The 24,693-nt window shown below is 42.1% G+C and overlaps 1 protein-coding gene across 2 annotated transcripts in view; it reads right to left on the minus strand.

The window, feature by feature from the left end:
- Window positions 1-2,337: 2,337 nt before the first annotated feature.
- Window positions 2,338-24,693, minus strand: part of PPARG (peroxisome proliferator activated receptor gamma) — a 52,343-nt gene continuing 29,987 nt past the window's right edge. The window contains exons 6-8 of one of the 2 annotated variants that reach the window (XM_018554556.1): window positions 18,882-19,163; window positions 17,206-17,211; window positions 2,338-2,349 (exon numbers count right to left, since the gene is read on the minus strand). In XM_018554556.1, coding sequence (XP_018410058.1) covers window positions 18,916-19,163 — 248 coding nt within the window. In that variant the 3' untranslated portion in view covers window positions 2,338-2,349; window positions 17,206-17,211; window positions 18,882-18,915. Of the gene's footprint in view, window positions 2,350-17,205; window positions 17,212-18,774; window positions 19,164-24,693 lie in introns of those variants that run through there. The other variant, XM_018554555.1, reaches the window with a different exon arrangement.

Genomic DNA, 24,693 nt, shown 5'->3' on the forward strand with positions numbered 1-24,693 from the left:
TAATCATCCAATGAGATCACAGTTAGATATCAGCAAAAATTAAATTAAAAGCATGTAAGCTCTTTAAATGTCATGCTCTCAGCAGTTAGGGCTCCTTTTCATAAGACATCATTCGTCTCATCACTCTTCCATAAAGAGTATGTTATGGGTTATATTTGTATATGGATAGTTAGCCTCTTGGCTGCTTCTTTTCTAATGCCCTTCTTACCCGGTCACTGAGTTTTGTTGGGCAGCCTCCTCTAATGTGAGTAGAAATTCTGCTCTATTCTTTTCTTTTTTAATAATGCATTTACTGTAAAAATACTTTATGCAAGGCTCAAAGTTTGGAAAACATTTTATAACCCAACACTGATTTGTGCTTCTCCAGAACTTAATCTTATTTTTCTAGCTTTTTCATCTTCAGAACGCTGTTTGTTTGAATATGTTCGTTAACATCAACTCTGTCCCATTTGAGAGGTATCTAGATATTTCCTTCTACTTCCTGTCCTGACACAACAGGAAGTGAGAGGAAGCCTCTCCAAAGTGAGGTCAATTACTTCCGTGTTATTCACAAAACGGTGAAGAGTTTGAAGAAGGCAGGAGAAGTGAACAACCTAGGACAACATAGCTGAACTGGAAAGTGAGCTGAATTGGAGAATTTTTCCAAATCAGCTATTTTGGCCTAAATTATTCACTTCTGCCTTCTCCAAACTCTTCACCGTTTTGTGAATAACCCTGTAAGTGTCCTCATCGGAAGGTTCCTGTTCTGGTGACAACTCATAATTCTGTTTTTTTTCCTCGCCTTCAGTCCCGATAACAACAGTCATCAGGACAAACAGAGAAGGTGAACTCTCCTCAATGACAATTAAAACCTTACGGGAAAGCTTAAAAAAAATTTGGGTTTTGGAAATACCCTAATTTTGTTCCCATAGAAAAGATAATTCAGTTGGCATTCCAAAAGTAAAAGATCCCTATATAATTTGTATGTGACCTTTTCCATGACATGAGGTTGTGGCTGATCTCCGATATCAGCAGCTCCAGGGAGCAACAGGGTTTTGTTTTTTCCCCCAATAAACAAGTTAGTCATCTGCCACTCTATGATATTCCTGTAAAAATTGATGCTGTAACATTGGCATTGCAAAAGTACCAATGACAGCCATGGAAAGATTACACAATGCATTCTGCACACTCACAATCCTTCGCAATAACTTGTTCTTTGGCATTGTGGCATCTGCTTATAAGACAACCGCTGAGCTGTTCATTACTAACAAACCATTCAGTAACAATGACTGATGTTAAAGATTATAGAAAAGTACAAATATATGTAATGCTGTGGGGAGTATTCCATAACCTCTATGGAAGTCAGTAAATAAAGTAGGTAGAAAAGACTACTACAATAAAAAAAAACTTCTTTACATGAACCTGGGACAAATCTAGTCAATTCAAACTAGTCTTATTATGAACAAATGCATAACCAGAGGTTACCTAGAAGAGTAAAATTATTTTCTTCTTCAAGTTTTTAGCAGAGTCGAGAAGAAATACAATTCCTATGGGGATTATTCACAAAGCTGCCGTAGGCAGCCGAGTGAATAACCGAGTAGAAGTGAACAGAGCTGAACTACGTTCGGCTATTCACTCCGGCTCACTACGACTGATTGCAGCCGTACAGCAGCTGAAATGAGCCGTACATCAGCTGCTTCCGGCTGCACTTTGGTCAACCGAACATGCTCTTCATGTTTGGCTGAGCCAAAGTGCAGAAGGACTTCGACTCAGCTGATCCAACATTTGGCCAGCTTTGCACAGTTGTTATTGTTTAATGACAGTTCAGCGTCCCCCCAGCTCCGCCCAGCTGTCATTTGCGGGGCGAATGGCCGGCCTTCAGCAGGCCGTTCGTTCATCCCGCTTCTGCAGTCACTTCGGCTCAGTCGAGCCAAAGCATATGCTTTTGGCTCAGCTGAGCCGCTCGGCCTCCTTCGGCTGCTGTACGGACTATACTGAATAGACCGTACAGCAGCCCTTCGGTTCAACTGCTCCTGCAACTGAAGCGAGCCAAAGGATCAGCTGAAGTTATGGCTGGATCCTTCAGCAGCTTTGTGAATTACCCTTTATGAGTAAGGGAAAAGGTCTCGTATTGGGGAGAATTCCCCTCACTTCCTTTTTCTCTGATGCCATTATGGTGGTGGTAGTGGGGTGTGGGTTGTTACCAGAACAAGAAGGTATAGGTGTAGGCATAGATAGCAATAAAACCTTTTCCTGCTTCATTCCTAGTAAAAAAAATGTAGACTGAAGCTGGGTTATATATCAGTAGATCGATTTCTTCTAAAAGCCGAGCTTGGCCATTCCTTCTTAGCATCCCCAATGATCAGCTAACTGGAACTGCAAAACATTTCAAAATACTGTTTTAACTGAAAGTAATATATGCCTAGTCATTTGTCATCATATGCTCAGTTGGAATTGCCCAACCTTGTGTCTAAAGTCAAAAACAAAAATGTAATTTAATGCAGCTTACCAGGTCACAACGATCACTCACTACTGTGTCTATGGAGGAGCAGCATTGTCACTTTAAGACAGGAAGTGTGCTAGGGCTATGGGAATGGGGTTCTGTAGTCCACAGAACTGAAATGGGCATAGGACACATATTAGCATTGGATTCCTGGCAAGATCAGCATATATTATTCCTTTTATCAAACAGATATTAAGAAATGCTTTCAAATATATATTTAACAGACCCGAAGGGAGCAAAAAAAACAAAGCTCATCATTAGGCTTTACTTGCAGTTTGAGGAAGTAAAAACTATTTTTTTTCAGTAATGAACCCAGATCAAACAAATATACATCACCAGGAAAGTATTTCTATACATTTTTCACCAAGCACTTACAGGCATCATGTTTCTGCACAGCTTGATCCGCCTCTCTCAGCTCTGCTTCCCTGAACTTCCAGTCCGGTACAAGATCACAAGAGACAGCACAGTTGTAAGAATATGACACAATGCATAGTCATAGTTAATATTCCTATTAATGTGAAGAGAGAATTTACATTGTTAATTTTCCCTAAGCCATGTATAGCTGGTGGCATAGCTGGTTATTCAACTGCCATCTTGTGGGCATTTTGGTTATGCCACCATGTTTTTCAGAATTTCCTCCCCTTGTGTGTAATGTACCGCCCTTCACCAAGAACCAATCGTAATGTCATGGTGTCATGGCTGCCTATGGCAGGACCATATGTACATGCTAGCTTGGAAACATTATCATTCTTGACCTTCAAATACCATCTGTTCATTCATCTGCTGTATCATGTTGTCTGCTGTAGCCCTGTTGCATGCAATAAAGCATTTCATGGATGAAAGGGTATTTGGTGAGTTCAGCTATCTGATAAGGATTGTCCGCAGTGATTATATCTGCAGGCCAGGCATGGAGGTCTCAGCAAGGGATACATGGCTAATACAATAATCAGAATGAGAACAACAGTGTCCAGCAGCTGTCCATCTACTAGCTTGGAGAAGGGAGGGGCAGGGAGCAGGGGGTGTAATGTCTTGCTGTGCCTGTGTGTTTGTGGACTACATGTGCACCTTGCTTTAAAGCCATTTATGAAATGATGAGTGTGTTTGCCATACGTTTCACTTTTTGGATTTGGTGTGTGGACACACTGGGGGCTTCAGCTGCCATTGTCATGTGCAGGGCTATTTGTGTGTCCCTATGCCTTTAAAAGAGAACTATGGGGTTAGTGTTTTTCCCCATAGTTCTCTTAAGGGTCACGGGAGGACATATACTAGCATCCTCCCATGACCCAAAGCTCAGTATATCGCGAGCTACAGCATTACTGTCGAGATCCACCCAGCTGCATGAGTGACCAGTCAGCGCTGGGAGATCGGAGCGGGGAGTGGGGGAATACATGCAGGGAGTGGTGACTGACAGTCACTGCTCTCTTCAGGGAGATGATCGAGAAGTGAGCGAGCGACGGTATGTGTTCGTTCACTTCATGATCTATTGAGTGACAATGAAACTGTCACACGTCAGCTCGAACTATGAGGGTGAGTGATTTTCACTCACCTCATAGTTCTCCTTCAAGGAGGCTGGGCTACCCCCTGACGATACTGCACTCAATTCATCCTTTGCTTTATATGCTCCAAGATGGAGGCTCTCATAGATTAGAGTTAAGACCGCACTATACAGAGGGGCCATGACGAGGCAGTGTGGCTTCCACATATTTTGCCAAAGTTGTGCAACTTAAATCTCTGTTTTTAACCTTAGTAGTTAGACAGTGAACCTTTTTTTGCAGCCTGGATTGTAAGTGTGCTGTGAAATGTCTGGTTTTTGTACTGCGTAAAGCCCTTTCATGCACCTTGCTTTAAAGCTAGTTATGAATTATTGAGTGCATTTGCCATTCGTTTCACTTGCGTGTTTGTGGAGACACACTGCTTACTAGCACGCACAAGGGTGGCTCCATTGGACCCTGCAAGAGAAAGGAGCCACTGTAAAACAGAATATCAGGACCAGCGGTCAAGGGATCAGCTGATTCTGCTGGAAACTAAAATGTTTATAAATCAAGGAGCAGCATCCATTGTAAGTGATTTCATTAGCCTATGAAATAGCTTAAAAATCTTTTGACTTAAATATCACTGTATCTTGAAATAACCTATGTAGACCAAGGTAGAGGTTCTTTTTTATTACTTTCATATTAAGTCTTTTTGCCCTTTAAAAGGACCAGAAGGGTGTTTTTTTCCCTCATACTAAAGCAGAACTTTACATGACCTCTCTCTAGCAAGAAATAAAAACGATAGAGCAGTTATATTGTAGAATATAAAAGCATACAGCAATTAAATTGTATAATAAACCGTTCTGAGACATAACGTGGATTGTAGGAGGTCTGTGACTATCAGGACTGGGCCAGTCTGCCAGCTGGGCGCGGTATCTGGGGACTTGTGACGCAGACCCCCTCCAAGGTCCCTGGTTGTCCTGTGGTGACTGCACATTCCCACACACACAGGAATGACACGGATTTCTTCAGCGGTTCACCACTACTGCCCTCCACTTGCCAAATTCAACAATGGGATCTCAGAAAAATGTCTCCCCTGGATTAGGCCCGGTCAGTTTACAACTGCTCAGGCTGCGTCCTTGTTTGCTGTGTTTCGTTTCAGCTTCTGATAACCCTTTTCATTGTGAAACCCTCAGAGGAATTTTGGTTTCGGGAGAATAATGCTTCACAATATCTCACTGTTTCCTCAAGTTATAAAACAACATTGAAATTAGGGGCATTTTGTGGCTTTCCCGGGTCAGCTTAAAATAGCGGACAGGTCACATGAGGATGTACTATAACATAACACAAGGCCGAGGGACCCGATAAAAAAAAGTGCAAAGTGTTAAAGGCAAAGTCCTCCTTCTATAAAAAAGAATGACTGCTTCATAAACTAAAATGTGCGTTTTATTATTTTTTTTGTATTGGAGACAGTAAAGCAATCACAGGTGGAATGCTCTGGCTTCTGCAGACTGTCCCTCCAGTCCATGTCTGTAATGAGTTACAGACATCCACTAACACGGACAGGAGGAAGTGTCAATGAACTACCCGCACCGAAGGTAAGTGAAAAAATAAATAAAAACATAGCGCAAACATCGGGGCATTTTGACAAGACAAGCCCTCACCCTGCAGTGCCCTCAGGCGGCCGCCTGACTTGCCTTGCGGTAGCGCCGGGCCTGACTACAAGCCCTTAGTACTACTTTAATCTAGGTAAAGAGATTTATGCTTACACATCAAACAATTCAAATATATTTATTTCAATTGTGTATTTATAACAAACACAAATTAAAAACTAAAAATAGATATGCAGTTCTATATTTAATTCACATACATTTTGTCCCACTCCTAATAACCATATCATTCTCGAAGTTTTTAAACTTACCTAATGAAGATGCCCATAGAATGTACTTCCTCAATGCACTGACACAATTTCACTCAGCCCTCTGAATATGCACTTCCTTGTGTCACGACTCTAGCAGAGCCTGCCTTCTGAACTACAACTCAGCAACTGAACAATGTGACATAGTCACTGCTTGCTGCAAGCAATGCATGATGGGATATTAAGTCTTGAGAAATCAAGATTGCATCACATCAAGCAGCAGGGAAAGAGATACAAAGCACACTGGGAATCCAGGAAGTTGATGAAAGCGATGGGCAGACAGAAGGCAGCACTCACTACAGAAAAGGGATTTTTCAAGCAAGCTTTGATTGCACTAGCAAAAACAAGTCTAGTATGTATTCCTATTACAATGCTAATGATATAACAGGATAGTATATAATGTAAATTTAGGACTCCTTTAATGCAGCTCTGTAATTATTGATACATCATTACATGTAAATGGTTAAATGAAAGCAGTGCGAGTATCTGAATTTGACCTGAAATCAGACTCTTTCAGTTCCTTTTGTCTGGATTTCCGCAGGTGCTGCTTCAGTGAACACAACAGGTCAGAAAATAATAAGATATTGTTTCTTTTTCCAATATTACTTTGATAATCCTTTTACCTTTTTTGCAACATATACTATCTGAATGCAGCTCCAGATCAATAAATGGAATGTTAGCTGCCATGTTAGGGAAAGATTGTCATGTTAGAGGCAGACTGCAGTGTCAGAGCCCTGTTAAAGGAGAACTACGGGGTTAAGGCTTTTCCCCATAGTTCTCCTTAGGGTAACGGGAGGACACAAACTAGCGTCCTCCCGTCACCCTAGGCTCAGTATACAGTGAGCTGTAGCTCGCGGTATACTGAGACGCCGTAGCTGAAGCGGATCCCGACAATTGTGCCGGGATCCACCCAGCTGCGTGGCTGACAGCTGGCTCTGCCTATCTAGAGGCAGAGCCAGCTGTACCCGCCCCCTCCCCCGTCCGTTCCCCCAGTCAGGATCGAGAGGTGAGCGAATGCCGGTATGTGTTCGCTCACCTCCCGATCTACTGAGCCGACCTGTGACAGTCTCATTGTCACAGGTCGGCTAGAACTATGAGGTGAGTGCAAAGTACTCACCTCATAGTTCTCTTTTAAAGTAAACATAGACAAGAGATAAGCATTTCCTGATTCAGGTCATTATGGTCAGATCAGGAAAGTATTGTATGTCTATGGGCACCCTGAAATATCTATAAAACCCCCTTTGACTGATTTATTTGGTATGTTTTTGCCTGGCCAATCACTATTTTACCCCTGAAAAAAGGATTCTGTTAAAGATTTCACCCAGTTATACATGCATCTTACTTGCAAAAGTCGCTTTTATGGAGCAGATCCACATTAAGGTTGAAATAAAAACAAAAGCAGACTCAACAGCTCAGGGGGGTTATTCATTAAAGAGCCGAAGGATCCAGCCGTAGCTTCGGCTGATCCTTCGGCTCTTTTCAGCCGCCTCTGCCTTTCGGTTCCAAAGGGCTGCTGTACGGGCTATTCACAATAGCCCGTAGAGCAGCCGAAGCCGGCCGAGCAGCTCAGCCGAGCCGAAGGCATATGCTTCGGATCGACTGAGCCGAAGTGACAGCCGAAACGAGGAGAAAGGTTGCCTGAAGCCGCTGATCTCCACGCAAATGACAGCTGGGCCGGAGCCAACCGTTATCTCACGGCTGGCTCTGCCCAGTTGTAATGACAGATCAGCATCCCCAAATAACCTGGGGCCGCTGATTTGTCATTAAACAATAATAACTGGCCGCCTCCGCCCAGTTGTTATTCATTGGCCGGGACTTACTAGAGGACTCTGGCAGGTGCCGGCCAATAGGAAACAGTTGAGCTGACCTAGCTGACACCACTAGCTCCGCCCAATTGTTTTTCATTCTTTTCACTTATTTTCTATTCTGCTCGGTACCTCTGAGGTGCACCCAACACGCTATCCACTTGACATCCCTTCCTTATAGTGCACCCAACACGCTATCTACTTGACATCCCTTCCTTATAGTGCACCCAACACACTATCCACTTGACATCTCTTCCTTATAGTGCAACAAACATGCTATCCCGGTATCCCCTTGACATATTCAGGACTGAATTTTGAGTTCTTCTCTAAAATCTGTTCTAAAATAGACCTTACTCACACATAAGAAATTACTACCCAATGTCAGCTCCTGATTGGTCATTAGGTTCAGATCATACAGTCTGTGTTTTTTAATAGTTCAATGAACACTATAACTGGAAGCATTGCCCAAATTACTGAAACTAGAAACGATATGATTCATTTTATGACCCTTTCATGGGAATAGCAAAATAAAATAGGTTTGCACTCATATAAAATGTGTGTTTTCCTTTGTAGAGTTATGATGAGATTGATATAGTGGTTATCATTTTATGACTGTACAATTTTTACAAACTTATATAAACCATCTTGGAGATAGGGGACTTTCTGTGCAGTGCATTTTCTGCCGCCAGTTGTCCAAGCTAAGGGCGGAATGTAGTATAATGACATTTTAGTGGTTTGCCGTGAACACGTAGTAAAACCAGTTGCAGTTATGACCACAATATGAAGACTGTGTTCTACTTCACAGAATCACAATTATTCCATCATAAAAATACATTTTTTATAAACATTGCTGCTGATCAAAATATTTTGTGTCAGGAATTAACTAGGTGAGCCAACTGAAGGACTTTTCATTGGTGTGTTAACTAGGGTCACCTTCCCTTGGAAATTCATGAAAAGCAAGTAACAGAGAATTGGGTACTATACCTATATGTCTTCTGTTTCTACTATAGTGAAATTAACAATATCTAACAGGAACCTGTAAGCATATATTTTATGCTAATGTAAAGGGGGCCAGTTCCCACTGACTTCCAATGTAAATGATCACTTCTACACTAATCACCAGTGTAAGGGAGCTTTTTTTTTCTGTGACCACTGATGCTAGGGGGCAATTCTTCACAGACCACCAATGTAAGGGGACTTTTTTTCTACTGACCACCACTGTAAGCGGGACATTTCTCCACTGATCGGCAATACAAGGGGACATTTTTCCACTGACTACAAATATAAGGGGGCATTTCTCCACTGACTACGAATATAAGGGGGCATTTCTCCACTGACTACGAATATAAGGGAGCATTTCTCCACTGACCACCAATATAAGGGGGCATTTCTCCACTGACCACCAATGTGTGGGGGCATTTCTCCACGGATCACCAATATAAGGGGACATTTCTCCACTGACCACCAATATAAGGGAGCATTTCTCCACTGATCGCCAATATGAGGGGGCATTTCTCCACTGATCACCAATATAAGGGAAAGTATAATACCCTTCTTGGTCACCACACATAAAAAAAGGCCAGCACTTCATAATGGATATAACTCTTCTACTGCAAACAGAAATTATTGCTGGCCCACAATTTGAGGGCACCCAGGTTATCTTTGAAGCCTTTACAAAGAGGACCTGCATGCCCTAGACATGTGGGTCGGTGATTGCTATATGCAGTAAAAGAGCTATACAGTATCTTACATGCAGTTCTGGCCTTTCTTCAGTCTCTAACAGTGCCACTGCTGGTCATGGACCCAGGACGTTTGAAGGCATGAGATTTGTGTATGGGATAGATATATCCTCTGTTTTATATGACCACTATGTTATACTGCAAGTAAGGACCCTCTGACTCCTTCTGATCACCCTGAGCACAACAACTTGCATCGGCCGCTATAATGTCAGCTTTGCTGTTAGGAATAATGCATGGTTCAATTTTTTGCAATTAAACACATATAAAAATAACATACATTGCCAACAGCTGCAGTCCTCAGTGCCTGGAAAGTGTGAGGTAGCATGGCTGCAGCTTCCCAGGCTTTCAATCCAATCGGGAAGCTGGGCAGGTGTTCACATGACCACCTGCCAGGATGCGTGTTCCATTACTGCACCGCTGCTGGAAGAGGTAAGGGACAGTTGAACAAATGGAAATCCGGGATGCCTCAGGTGTGTTTATGTATGTATGTATGTTACACACACACATATATATATATATATATATATGTGTGTGTTTGTACTTTTGTGTACACACCCTAATGCAATAGGCTGCGCACGCCTATGTACAATGTTATAACCCTCCCTAATTTAAAAGCCCTGGAATCACCTCATGGACAGGCAAGTAACAGTAAACGTGTTGCTTTATCCAGAGTACACAGAGTAAAAAAAACCTTAGGGCTATCTTAGTCTAAGGTTAGAATGTTCAACAAAATAGTATTAAACATTTTAGAAGTTTTATACCAGAAGCTTTAGGGGATGTAATAAACATGACACTTCCCATCACATATTGTGGACATGTCCCATTGTCCCTATTTCCAAGTCTATATCTAGGGATGCACTGATGCTGATACTAGTATCGGTATCGAGGTAGATACTGAGTATTTGGGCAAGTGCTTGTACCTGTCCAAATGCTCCCGATGCCTATCCTGATACCGGAACCTCCAGTATCAGGAAGCTGGGCGGCAAGTCATTACACGCCAGCCAGATTCCTGATTGGCTGTCACCAGGGAGCTGGCTTCCTAGCCAATCAGGAAGCCGGGGGCGGGTAATGACACCTGGTGACGAGAGAGCATTGAGACGGCTTCCTGGCTAATCAGGAAGCTGGGCAGTGAGTCTCCTTAATGAGACTTCGGGTATCGGTATTCGTACTCGATACCGTAAAACCGGTGCTTCCCTAGTCTAATCTAATCAAGGGATTATGTATTCATCAAGACTCAAAAAGAACTCCTATGGTGTAATATCTAAAGAAATAGTAAACTGCAGAACTGCCTGATTTGGATTAAACTCATGGGTGTGCTTATGTAAATAATGGGAGTGGATATGTAAATATGAGGTGTGGAAAGGCATTACCTTATTTTCAGGAGGATTGCAAGTATTTTTATAATATAATCAAATGAGATTCATGCAGAAAATGTAAATCAAATTGAGGTGCTGATTGCAACCAAATGTATTTTTATTTACTTTATTGTGTATTCACAAAGATTTTGTGCAAAGCGATAACCTCGAGGCCAACAGGAATTAATCTGTGTAGCCACCATGCTATAACAAAAGATAATATAAGAATGGTATACTAAAATTATTTATGAACATAGATCATACTATAGACATTTTAACTTAAAGGACAGCTCCACATAGAGCAACCTGTCCTACAAAAATTCAGTAAAACAGTGATGCCAGGACTGAGTACAGCGGCTGGTGCTACTTTTGTGTTCTTGTGCAGCAGTTGTTTCTGGTTGTCACTAGGGGGTGCTCTTGGAAACCAGACCCTGCCTCCTGTCTTCTAACAGTGCCCTCTAGTGGCAACTGAAAGTAATGCACAAAGGGAACAGTATGAAAGCTATCATTAGTACAGGCATTTGTGATAAATGTACCAACTTTTGTAAGGAAATCTCTAAAGGTTTACTATATGTCCCATTACCTCCATGACCCATGAAAAGTCTCAATATTTTTGTAACAAACTCTATGTTGGGGTTGGAAAAAACCAAAAATGTACTGCATGAACCAATGGTAACACTTTATATCATTGGTGTGAAGCGCACCCCTTCAAGAGCAGCATACAGTAGTGTAATGGGTGTCCCTGTGTTTCCTCTGTGATATACCTTAATAATAGATCCACAGCACACGAACACACCTTGAAATTTAAATACCTCGGTCCTAGGGTAGCTTGCTATGGGTTAACGCAAGTCAGTAATCTCCATGTCTAGGGGTATTTAGATTGAGGTAGAAGTCACCAGTCATATTCATTCTTGTCATCAGTAGTAACCACTGGGCTTCCAGACTCAGGCCTCAGTGTAAGCACATGGCTAGTCCCCAGGTTTCAGGCCTAGCCATCTCAGACAGTCCATAGCAGCCTCCCCCCAGACAGGGCCCAGAGGGAGGAAGAAAGAGCACACATGGTCCACCCCAAGTATTTAACTCCTCTCCCAGCATGCACCACTGGCCACCTCCCTGTGATTGGCCAGGGAGACATACTGCACACTCATAACAATCTCTCATTGGTTGCTCTGCTCTGTGGCCAGGGTACACCCAGCAGCAGACAGATGCAAATGATGACAGACTGATTAGGGGAACCAAATGAGCATAGATTACAAATCAGCATCAGACTGATTACAATCTGACAAAAACTAAATTTAATAGCACTCCTGCCTCTCCAGGCTGAGCCACTATGGTGGCTCTTTTAAAAGGGAGAAAGTGTTGTTACTTCTTAAACTGCAAAATCACTTCTCCTCTGCGCAGCATTTATAGTTTTCAAGGGGTAGCATGCTTAATACTATATCAGAACTGGGCTGTTTCAGCACCAGGCCTTGATTCCGCCTTTTAAAAGCCAATTGAACTTTCAGTTTAAATCAGTTAAATACATTTCAGGTGTATCGAAACAAAAGGGGTTCAATGCTTTTGAGTTTGGTAGGCAGTCACAGCTTGAGTAGAAAAGCCTGTGTCCTGCCAGCAGTTTGCAGAGTTGGACTCTTGGTTGCTGTGGGGAAGTCAGTGATCTCATAGCAAAGTTATGACATGCCCCCCCTATTGTCACCCCACTAAATCCTTAGATCTGCAATCAGGAAAGCTCATGGTGCCACAGGGGCTGTGTCGGACCTTTCCAAAATGATTTACTGTCTTTCCTAGATTAATAGTGTTACACTCTGCAGCATGCTGGCAGACACAGGGTTTTCTACTCTTTTTTTTTTAAAGAAAACAAACTGTAGGACTTTGCACTCCTTTTGTTTTGATGCACCTGGAAGGTAGTTAGCTAACTTAAACTGAAAGTTCAGTTAGCCTTCAAATTATGCAATTCAGCATCGTACCTTTCTGAAACTATCAAGTGTTAGTTAAGTGTAACTATGCAAGCTTTTTTTCACATAAGTGTAATATAGTTATACACTTAGCTGAGTAAAGTCATAATATATTTCCCGGAAATCTTGTTTTGGGTCATAGAGATGGGTTATGGAGCTGACATAGCTTCTTTTAGCTCTCTCCAGCTCTCCGTTCCAACGTCTATCATTTGTCTCTTCGTCTATATTTGGCTGATACGACCTAGAAAATGAATCTGGAACTGAACATTTACAGGGTTATTCACTAAGCTGCCGAAGGCAGCCAAGTGAATAACCGAGCCAGAGTGAACAGAGCCGAACGACGTTCGGCTATTCACTGCGGCTCAGTACGGCTGATTTCAGCCGCACATCGGCTGAGCGGAAACTCCGGCAGCTCACTGGCTCAAGTATCTCACAGGAGTACACCCCTCACATTTTTATAAATATTTGATTATATCATTTCATGTGACGACACAGAGGAAATTACACTTTGCTACAATGTAAAGTAGTGAGTGAACAGCTTGTATATCAGTGTACATTTGCCCTCAAAATAACTCACAGCCATTAATGTCTAAACCACTGGCAACAAAAGTGAGTACACCCCTAAGTGAAAATGTTCAAATTGGGCACAATTAGCCATTTTCCCTCCCCGGTGTCATGTGACTCGTTAGAGTTACAAGGTCTCAGGTGTGAACTCATAGTACTAGCCGACCTGTGACAATGAAACTGTCACAGGTCGGCTCAATAGATCGGGAAGTGAGCGAACACACTTCTCGATCTATCCCTGCAGAGAGCCATGACTGTCACTCACGGCTCCCTGCAGGGATTCCCCCCTTCCCTGTCCGATTCTCCAGCGCTGACTGGCGTAACGGACAGGGGAGAGGGCGGGCACAGCTGGGCACTCTAGATAGGAAGAGCCAGCTGTCAATCCCGCAGCTGGGTGGATCTCGACAGTAGCCGCCAGCTGCGGCGGTCTCAGTATACGCCGCAGGGTGATGGGAGGACGCTGGTTTGTGTCCTCCCGTTACCCTTAGGAGAACTATGGGGAAAAGCCCTGACCCCATAGTTCTCCTTTAAGGATTTTTAGGCGGATTATGCTTACCTTTTGGGTCCAGTGCCCTACCTACATGTCTCCTAAACTAACAATCAGGCCCGGCGCTACCGCAAGGCAAGTTAGGCGGCCGCCTGTACTTGTCAAAATGCCCAGATGTTTGCGCTATAGTTAGCACGGCACCTCAGGCAGTCGCCGGCCAGCTAAATTAGGACCCCACCTGGAGCTCCTCCCAACGGACCAGCGCTGACTCGCCGCTGCTCTCCCGCGCCACAGGTAAGTGGAAAGAAAAAACCCATAGCGCAAACATCGGGGCATTTTGACAAGTACAAGTACTTGTCAAAATGCCCTGTTTTTACAGGGGGTCGGGGAGGCGCAAAAATGCACCTTGCCTGTGTAGGCAACAATGCAGAACAAGGCACAGTATGCCATTAATGGAGGAAGGATCAGCTGCAGGGAGACCACATGCAATACTAGGAAATAGTTGTTTGCTCTCTGTCTGCCTTTTTTTTTGGGCACAGCTTCCAAAGTTCAGTTCCTCCTTAATTCTAAACAAATAGCAAAGCTATGTTGTCATCCATGCAGCTAGGATTATTTCCTGTAATGGGTCTTGTGCCTATGTTTAAGACTTTCAAAATCTTCTTGTATCTTGCCATAGCAAAATTGCTTTTGAAAGTGTTATACATTCATATTATATTGAAAAAACCTCTAGATTCTAAACCATTGGCAATACTATGATTGACATAAACCTAAATGTGTTTACCTTTCATGAATACTTTTTCTTTCTCTCTTTCTTTCTCAGACAGATTACCAAATTCATTTGTCTGCCTTGTAATTGTATACAATGAACATATGGTTCTTTAAGAATTTGCATACTAAAGCCAGGTCTTTTAAGATTTCAGAAGACTCCTGTTATTTACAGAGGTCAGTGCAGCTTGTTTTCTCATCATTAAGTCTCCGTTCACACCTAGGCAACAGCGTTTTTGCATGTTTTAACATGCGTTTTCGATGCAGGTTTTTGTGCGCATTTTGCAAGTTTTTGTGCAAAAATTAAGTCATGCGTTTTTGTGAGCAGAATGTAATTCATTAATGTTAATGAGCATACGAGGGTAAAACGTGTGCAAAAACGAGCAAAAACACAGCAAACGTGAGTTTTTAAAGCGTTTCCGATTAAGTCTATGGGGCCAAAAACTAGTTGTAATATGCCAAAAAAAAGCGAATTTTTCCAGCAACAGACATTTTGCTTATTGTGACGAAATGCTCAGATGTAAACAGGGCTATAGAAATTAATGGCATTTTTTTGGGGGGGCATATTTATTGAGTGTGTTGTAGGGCCGAAAAAGCGCTACACCATGCTCAGTGTGAACCAGGCCTAAGTCATTGTCAATGAGTGTAAACTATGGCTGTGACACCTGTCCTGAGAGAGTTGCCTTACCATAGCACTGCATGTTTGAGTACAAATATGGACTTTCTGATAGTTGTTACTTTTGTTGCATAAACCTGCACATTGCCTTCATGTGGCAATGCTCAAATCTTAGGATAGGTGACTCAGACACAGAACACTGCATTATGGGATGCAGGAAAAGAATGAGGGGCGATGTGATGAGAACTATAATTTAATTGTCGGGCGCCGCAGCTCCTGATATTAATGCGCCGGCCCGAAAGTGAGGAAATAGTCCCCTCTCTCCCCGGGCCATACCACTTTATCAGAGAGCCCGGGGGAGGCCGGGAGAGAGGGGACAGTTTGACATTATGGAGGTTCCACAGGCTGAACCACAAATTCCCTCTCTAGTTCTTTCTAATGCAGATGGGCCGGTCTATGCAGACATGACGCCGCGACCCACTGCAGAGGGTGTCGCGACCCACTTTTGGGTCGCGACCCACGAGTTGAGAACCACTGCTCTAGACCAACATTTGTCATCCAACAATATGCTTTAGATAGTTCCCTGAACAATGTGTACCTCATGCTCTTTACTTGGAACGAATAACAGTAATGGGAACAAAGTGAATGATCCAGAAAATAACAAAGGAAGTAGAATAACAATCTCGAACTTGAGCCTTCACCACTTATAAAAGGAACAATCTCAACTAGTAGCCCTTAATGTATATCTACAGTAAAGTCAGAACTTTTTTTATTTTGGGTAAAGTGAGGAATAGTTAAAATCAGATGTAGTCACTGTTCAGGTATTCAGCAGCCATGGATACAATAGTTGAATACAATAGCTGGCTGGGGAGATTCCTTCATCCTTGCTGAATCAATTGATTTCTCTTATTCAACCTGTGGGGCTCAGCAAGAGATATCTAAAATTATATGGCCAGCATAAATGCTCTAGACAACAGGAAAGTGGTTACTTCACTATTTATCAGATTAGGCCAGACTTTATCTTCCAAAAATTGGCCTGTGGGTAGGGTAAATGTGCAGAGTTCTCAGAAAATGATGGGTGATAAGAGATTTCTCATAAGAAATGCAACATTGCTAAAGCTGGCCATACACTCTGTGATTTTCGTTCAGGAATTTTCGTTGCTGCCAAAAACCCTAGTTCGATTCTAGCTCAAATAGCCCATCAAGCACATACAAATGTTGTTTCGATACTCGCTCGTTAGCAATGCTAAATCACCGAATTTCGACGATCGACAGAACAGATTTTCGTTTGCACATGTGCAGTGTTGATGTGATTTTTTTTCCGTACGAAAACGCCACTATTCCATCAATTTTCGTACGATGAAAAAAACGTTTTCCAGCCTCACCATTCAAGAAAATTCGGGCAGGAGTACAGTAAAAAACATCGTTGGGTTCCCATCAACTGATCGATTATCGTTCGAAAGACCGTTCGTGGACAATTTCTGAACCATAATCGATAGGTGGCCTGTAGACCCACAGTGACTTTTCTGGCAGACTTGACAAAATATATGTCAGTTTGCTGTAAAGGGGCCACTCTCTGCAATTCTAAAATTTTCAAGGGACCATTATCGTTAAAGGGTTAGCCCAAGCATGACCCGATTATTATTAACTTTATAGGCTAAACGTTTGTGGATAACTCACTATAAGGGTCCCCACACACCTTACGATTATCGTACGATAATCGCGGGAAATCCCGCGATCGTACGATGATCGTAAGGTGTGTGGAAGCCGTGCGACCTATACTACTGTAAGGTCGCACGACTTTAAACTTACGGATATGTTTGAAAACCCGCCGAGCATCGTACGATGTTCGGCGGGTTTGTGGCATGTCCGTACGATAACAGCCGCACGTGCCGGTGTGCGCAAGCGCACACTGCCCGTTCGGCATTGCGGTCATCGGAAGCCCGCCCCTCAGGGGGCGTGGCTTGCGATCATCGCAAGTACGATCTGCCTATGCAACATAGGCAGATCGTACGTTTTTTTAAGTACCTTACAACCATCGCAAGACAAAAGTCTTGCGATGGTTGTAAGGTGTGTGCCCAGCCTAACACTTACAATTCTATGCCTGATGTGGGCACACCCCTCCTAATAATTGATTTCAGGTGTTTCCAATAAAGGGTGTTGGTAATGCTACAACAAATATATTTTTATACAATTGAATGCTTCCAACTACTGTATGTGGGAACAGTTTGGGTCCTTTTCTGTTCTAGCATGACTGTGCCCCTGTGCACAACACCAAATTTATGAAGACACAGTTCGGCAAGCTTAGACTGGAGAAGCTTGAGTGCCCTGAGTGCATAGAGACTTGACCTTAACCCAACTGAACACTATTGTGATAAACTGGAATGCCGTCTGCAAACCAATACCTTCTAATCCAACGTACCTGACCTCACAAATGCTCTTTTGACTCAAGGGGTACATATTCCAACAGATGCACTCCCGGGGCAGAAGAGGCTGCGGGGACCGATCTAGCAGCCAAACGGGACAGATGAGTATTTATTTTTAATTTTTGCCCCCTAGACCAAAATGAGCACTTACCCCTTGCAGTGTGGGGGTAGCGGGGGTTCATTTTTGAAAAAAAACTTGAAGTTCCGCTTTAAGCAAATCTGAACCCACAATCATTATTTTTTATTGTGCATAGAGTAGATAATGGTTAAAACCCTATCAGATTTTTTTGTCCCATTGGAGAGATTTCCCTTCACCTTCTGTCCTGTACATGTAACAAGAGCGAGAGAAAATCTCACCAAAGTCAGGGAAATGCCCTGTTTAGACAATTGTCAGAAGAACATGTGTTCCTTCTATTTGTCCTGGTGACTATTATAACCGAGAGTGAAAATCCAAAATTCGGAGTTGTCAAAAAAATAATTTCCCCTCTATTGCTCTTTTGATGACAACTCAAAATTTTGGATTTTCACTCACTTCCTTTTTCGGTGACAATAGTCACAAGGACAAATACCTAACATGGCAATACACAGCATAAAACCTGTTAGAGATTCTAACTCCTCACCACTCCTCACCAATTATGAATGCCATTGAGTGGCTGCTGATAATGTTTGATTTCAGCATGCCATATTAGAGATTTATTTATGTAACAAGAAAACCGTAGCAATCTAAAAAAATAAATATGTCATTGAAAATAATTATAATGAAAGAATGTGGGCAACAATTAAGGCACATTCTATACTGTGCCACCTATCATATATAGTATAGTTTCACAAATTAATATCAATCCACCACATTTCTTTTTTAATAACACATTTTAATATTAAAAGTTAATTGTACATGTGTTTTATAAACCAGTTGCATAAAATAGACCAGTTATATGAAAGCTTTGTGTCTTTTAAGGCTTTGTCACAGTAATGTTTTTACTGTTTTCCCTCATAAAAATAGTGCAAATTGTAAAAATACATAATTAGAAAATGGTTAGTTCAGTACTGGTACTGGAAGGTCTCTTGCAGAAGTGGCTTTGGTACAAGTCATTGTAGATCTCCAGTAGATGAAAGAGATCAATACAAGTCCATGTGTTTCTCAGGCAGATTTGAAGGTTGAATCCATGGAAGACTTTGCTGCTCTCTTCAGACGTTAATCTTATTTATACAAGATCTTTTAGCTCTTGAATACGTGTGAGTGAAGAATCTACACAAACTTGTAGATCTATTGCAGATGTGAGCGATGATCGCCTACAAATCGTAGAAGTCATGAAGGTATTGTCATACATTTAGTACAAATCCTTGTAGATTTCTTGCAAGAGTGGATGAAGGTTCATCTCGGCCTCAGTTTTCCTTATAACCTGCAATAATTGAACATGCTCTGTCACCACTTGTCTAAGGTCTGTCATCTTCTGGAGAAGTTTAGCAAAGAGCTGAGAAGAGTCTGGATGGTTCATCTTAAGCTGTAGCTCCAGGGCTTGTAGCAAAGTGTCTTGAATATCTTCTATGGGCTTCACATTCAACAATCCAGGACGATCTAAAAACATAGAAAATTGAAGAACAATGACTTCAAAATGCAATTATTATGTTATCTCTTTGCAAATCGTGCCCAATTATAGCTGGACTGTAGGTATATATAAAATACACAAATTAAGTAATTAGAAAGATGTCTGTATTGTAGGTTTGGTTTCCCCATGCGCCTCTGCTTTTTGGGCTGTCCTAAACTAGGGAGCGCTGCTGTGATTTTGGTAGGACTGTTATTTTCAGGTCCAGCTACATGGAGCACTCACAAAGAAAATCTAGGGGATTCATTAATTCAACCACGCTCAGTGCTGGCATTAACCTTGGATTTGTCATAGCTCATACACGACCTCTGTCTCTCCATTCGCCTGTCACTACGGCTCAGCCGAGCCGAAGCATATGGGTTTGGCTCGGCTGAGCCACCCAGCTGCTGTACGAATAGTGAATAGTCCGACAGAACCGTAGGGCTCCGGCGACCGAAGTGAGTAGAAGGATCAGCTGAAGCTACGACTGGATCCTTCGGCTCATTCGTGAATAACTCTCTAAAAGTGTAAAACCTATATAACATCTGAAGGGGTCATATTTGTTTTCTAAATAAGCAACTTTTTAATCATGAAAAGTTTACATTTACCTCCTTCCACTAAAAATAACACCAGATGCATCTCTGCATGCTGATATAAAATCATCTAACATTTAATTGTGAAACAAATATTTTTTGCTTTTACTTATAATCACAGGTTTTTTTTTCACTTCCTAGTTGAGTGAGACACTGGTGATCTAGTCCTGGCCTCACAGATCCTGGGAAGGCTACATCACCTGGTGCCTTCCTGGGAAATCTCATCTGTAAACTGCAAAAACGTTCAAGATCTGGGGAAAATACATTTTCTCCCCTAAATAGAAAAAAAGTTTCTGTGGGGGAAATCTCTAGATTGCTGGATACCAGTGGATATTTCAGCAACATATGGTATTTTATAGGGACTATTTATTTTTGTCTAGGTCTACTTTAAAAATATTATACCATGTACCAGCCTCTTCAGCAAAAAGCCAGTGTTATAATGGAGGGCACACACCTTACAACCAACGCAAGACTTTTGTCTTGCGATGGTTGTAAGTAGGGATGCACCGATACCGATACAAGCATCGGTATCGGTGGCGATACCGAGTATTTGCATGAGTACTCGTACTCGTGCAAATACTCCAATACATAAAAAGAGTAACTGTGCCGCGTCCGCCATCTTCAGGGACCCGAATCCGCCGACCCGAAAGTGTAACACATATGGTTGCTTCCAGACAGTGGCACAAGCGGAAGGCAAAGTACGCTCTGATTTGTGCTGCCGGTTGGATAGCTGATAAATATCAGGAGTCTTGTAAGCTGAAGCTGAGTTTGGAAGGACAGGTACCCTGTTTCCCCGAAAATAAGACCTACCCTAAAAATAAGACCTAGTGCTATTTTTGGGAATTCTTAAAATATAAGACCTACCCTGAAAATAAGACCTAGTTGTGACCTTTCCCAGGGCCGGTGGTGGCAGAAGGGGAAACTTGGAGAGAATCGGCGATGCCAGCGCTAGAGGAAGCAAGGCGGCATCGGAGGGAGCAGAGCCACACAAGCCACATCCCTAGTTGTAAGTTAATTTAAAAAACGTACGATCTGCCTATCTTGGACAGGCAGATCGTACTTGCGATGATCGAAAGCCCGCCCCACTTAGGGGCGGGCTTCCGATGACCGCAATGCCGAACGGTCAGTGTGCGACCCGTGCGGCTTTTATCTTGCGAACATGCCACAAACCAGCCGAAAATCCTACGATGTTCGCACACCTTCCACACACCTTACGATAATCGTACGATCGCGGGATTTCCCGCGATTATCGTACAATTATCACAGGGTGTGTGGGCACCTTAAGACTGTCCAAGTTCAGTGGCATCAGACCTTTTAACTGTGTTAGCAGCCTAATAATCAAGAGCTGATTTCAAGCACCCGAGAGAGCCCCTGCTTGCTGTACTATTCATATGTGTCTATCCTTGTTATGCCAAGCATCACAAAATGACAACTCCTTAATTGTATAAGGTTGCTTTAAAAGTTTTTGTAGGGATAGACAGCGATAGGTAGTGTACAGCAATTTATGGCATCCTTCCCAGCTGTTAATTTCATATGCCCATAATTTTAGGATCTGCTAGTAATATGTCTAATTTACCATAAGACAGCTGCCTGCTACTGGAAATTTATCCTAACAGATGATATTTTACTAGGGTGTGTACAGAATGACATTAAAACAATGTATAACTGTACACAAATAAAAGTGTCTACATACAAGTCTGTAGAGTTTACATTTTCATTCCTTTATTTGCCCCATCTGTTTGCCTTAGGATTAGAAGAATCATTTAAAATATATCAAGAATTTTTATAGAAAATTGGGTTTAGTTGTCGAAGCAACTCCTTTCACACAACACCAGAATGAATCAGCCACTGATATAATAATAGATGGGTTCTTGCAGAACTGATATAACGCAATACAACTGCATTTTGGTGCTGCGTCATGCCCCCTTTCCCATGACATGTTTCTGCCCTGGCACAGAGTTTTTCTTAACTGTCTAATTTGGAATGAGGTTGTTCTAATACTCATCGAGGTCACTGCTAGCAAACATCTTCAACATTCTTCAGTTCAGTAAACACTACCAATGGAGCACACTGTGCTTGTCCCTAATGCAAAAGGCTGCTAATGGCCATAGTTAAATAGTCTTCCCATCACCAACAGTCATGAAAGACTTAAAGTATATGTAAACCATAACAATTAACTTCTCTTTGGTCTGTTTAATACACCATTTATAGTGTTTGTTATATCTATTTGATAAATGAAAAACCACCCCAAAAACTGTTGATCCTGCCCAAAATCTTGTGAGATTGTAATGTCCTCTGCTTTCCACGTCTGCTTACTGTTATCAGTTATCAATGTGGACTACAGAACACCTGCCTTAAAATATAGAAGAGACGGTTGATAACCGCCCTCCTTCATTGATACAGTACAGTGAATGCGCGTTATCAACAACAGGAAATGTGGGATAACCAGGTAAATCGTGGGATAACCAGTCTGATAAGGAAATCTAATATAGTCACCAAATCAAAGGACTGATAAGCTGATATATATTACATTATATTTTAGGGGTTTAGATATGCTTGAACAAGACCTGTGAATAAGTGATTGCATTAATTGCGTAATTGGCATGAGACCCTTGACAATGCTATGAGAAATATGAAGTTCACTCATAAAAAATATTACAGTTCTCTACTTTTTTCATGATGGTTGGAATGCTCCTAAGAGGCAGAATGATGCCATCTGGATATAAGATTTTAAATGGTCAGTCTTGTATCCTCAACATACAAATGTAAGAGCAAACATAAGACGTACTGGCTTTTCTGATGCAAAGGTAATACCTACTCTGGTGAAAACCATCTACGAAGGGATTTTCCTCACTTTAGAGAGATTTCGTCTCCTTGTTGTGTCTTCTTGTTGGGTCTACACTACAGGACGTACAATTAAATCTCCACAAAGGAACACTGATGAAAAAAAAAAACCTGACAGGGGGTTGACCACTCCTTACTCAATCCAAAACTAGAACAAATATGTTTTGTCTTTGCCTGACAGAGGTTCTGACTCTTCCCCACATCAGAACCAAAAAAAACAAAAAAACTTCTTGTTTTTTGTAAAGATTGATTTGCATCGAATTGGAGGTACAATGCACAGCAATGTAATTCTTTTAATTTGGATCAGGTACACAGTCTACTTTAAATTTGATCAGCATGTTTAAAATAAAATTTTGACTCTGTAATAGTGAATTAATCACAAAGAAACCGATAGAAAAATAATATATAGACATGATAACAACACTAAGAAAAAGGCTGACAATCTTAGGCTTATGAGCAGTGGTAAGTAAACTGGCTTGGGTTCAGTACACTTGGACATTCACCAAACCCAGCCAGAAATCCAGGTTCAGTGAATGTCCTACTACACTGAACCCAGGGCTCCTCATGTCTTAGCAACCAATGACACAGTGCGACCCATACAGTGTCACTTGTCGCTAGGGTGCTAGCGGCTGGACTGCACAGCATTATTGGTTAATAGGACGCAGGCAGTGCACCATAACAATCGATGATGCTGTGGAGCATCCAGCATCTTAGCAACCAATTATGTTGAGCGGCCTACACAACAGCACTGGTTGCTAAGATGCTTGCTTCCCCAAGCAGGTTGTGATGGTGTGCCCGACGGCGTTCTAGCAACCCATGATGCTGTGCAACTCAGCCAATGACTAGTACGGGTTTTGCAGGTTGGCAGACAGGCAAATAGGTAAATCATTCACCTGTTTGCTGTTTGATAACTGCAAACATCTTAGATTCGGGTTGAGCTTTGTCAAACTGAACCCGCAGCTTATCCCTACTTGTAAGTGAATGCTAATTCTTAGGCAGGAAAGCTGGAACTATTCAGCATCACTGCAAGCCTCGTCACCAGGCCAAAATGCTGCAAGGAAGCAAGCAGCTCAGGAGTCTCAGAATGGCAGGACCCATCTACAATGGCGTTTTTTACAGATTCTCTTTAAATTCTAAAGACTTTAACTATTTGAATATACACATTCCTAAGACTTATGCGATGCAAGACATGATTATATTATATAGTACTGCACATGACATGGCATTTCTTGCAGAGTCTATAATCTACCACTAGACCTGGTTTGAACCTGCTGCATTTATATGGTCTACAATTACAAGAAAATCAACACCATAAACATATCCTCAGATGACATGGCTTTCATCTTACGTTTACTGGGAGGTTACACTTTAACCAATCTACTTTCTCTGCCTAACACTGATGCCAACTATTATAAAATCTCGACATAATTGAATGTAGCTGAGCACAGTGCCTCAAAGTCCTGCCTAGTTCTAGAGAAACACTTAAAGGAACAGGGAGAGCAGGCAAGGGAGTGAAGGGAAGCACATAGGACATCTTTTCATCTGTGTGCAGTAAGGTTTATGTAAAACAAGTGTATGTTATCTGTTAACTGTGTGGACTACAGAACCTGCTATGAGAAAAGGAGGTTTTCTGTAGTTCTGTTCTAGGGTGGCAAAGCTATTCCTCCATAGATACAGTACCGTGAGTAAACACTGTCACCCTAGTACAGGAAGTATGTTTCTATCAGGAGTAGTAGGTATAAATAAAGGAGAGACAAGGAATCTAATGTAGAAATCGTATCGTAAGGACTGATAAGCTGCAATGTATTACATTTTTTTTCTTCCTGTAAGGAAGCCATACAGGCTAGATGGTAGTCACCTGATCTTGCCAGTTTTGATGGGATCAAGCACTTCAAGGAAGCCATACAGGTTAGATAATAGTCACCTGATCCTGCCAGTTTTGATGGGATCAAGCGCTTTAAGGAAGCCATACAGGTTAGAAGATAGTCACCTGATCCTGCCAGTTGTGATGGATCAAGAACTTTAAGGAAGCCATACAGATTAGATGATAGTCAGCGGATCTTGCCAGTTTGGATGGGATGAAGCA

The sequence above is a fragment of the Nanorana parkeri genome, unplaced genomic scaffold (genome assembly GCF_000935625.1).
Source record: "Nanorana parkeri isolate BGI_ZX_2015 unplaced genomic scaffold, ASM93562v1 scaffold164, whole genome shotgun sequence".
Classification (NCBI taxonomy): Eukaryota; Metazoa; Chordata; class Amphibia; order Anura; family Dicroglossidae; genus Nanorana; species Nanorana parkeri.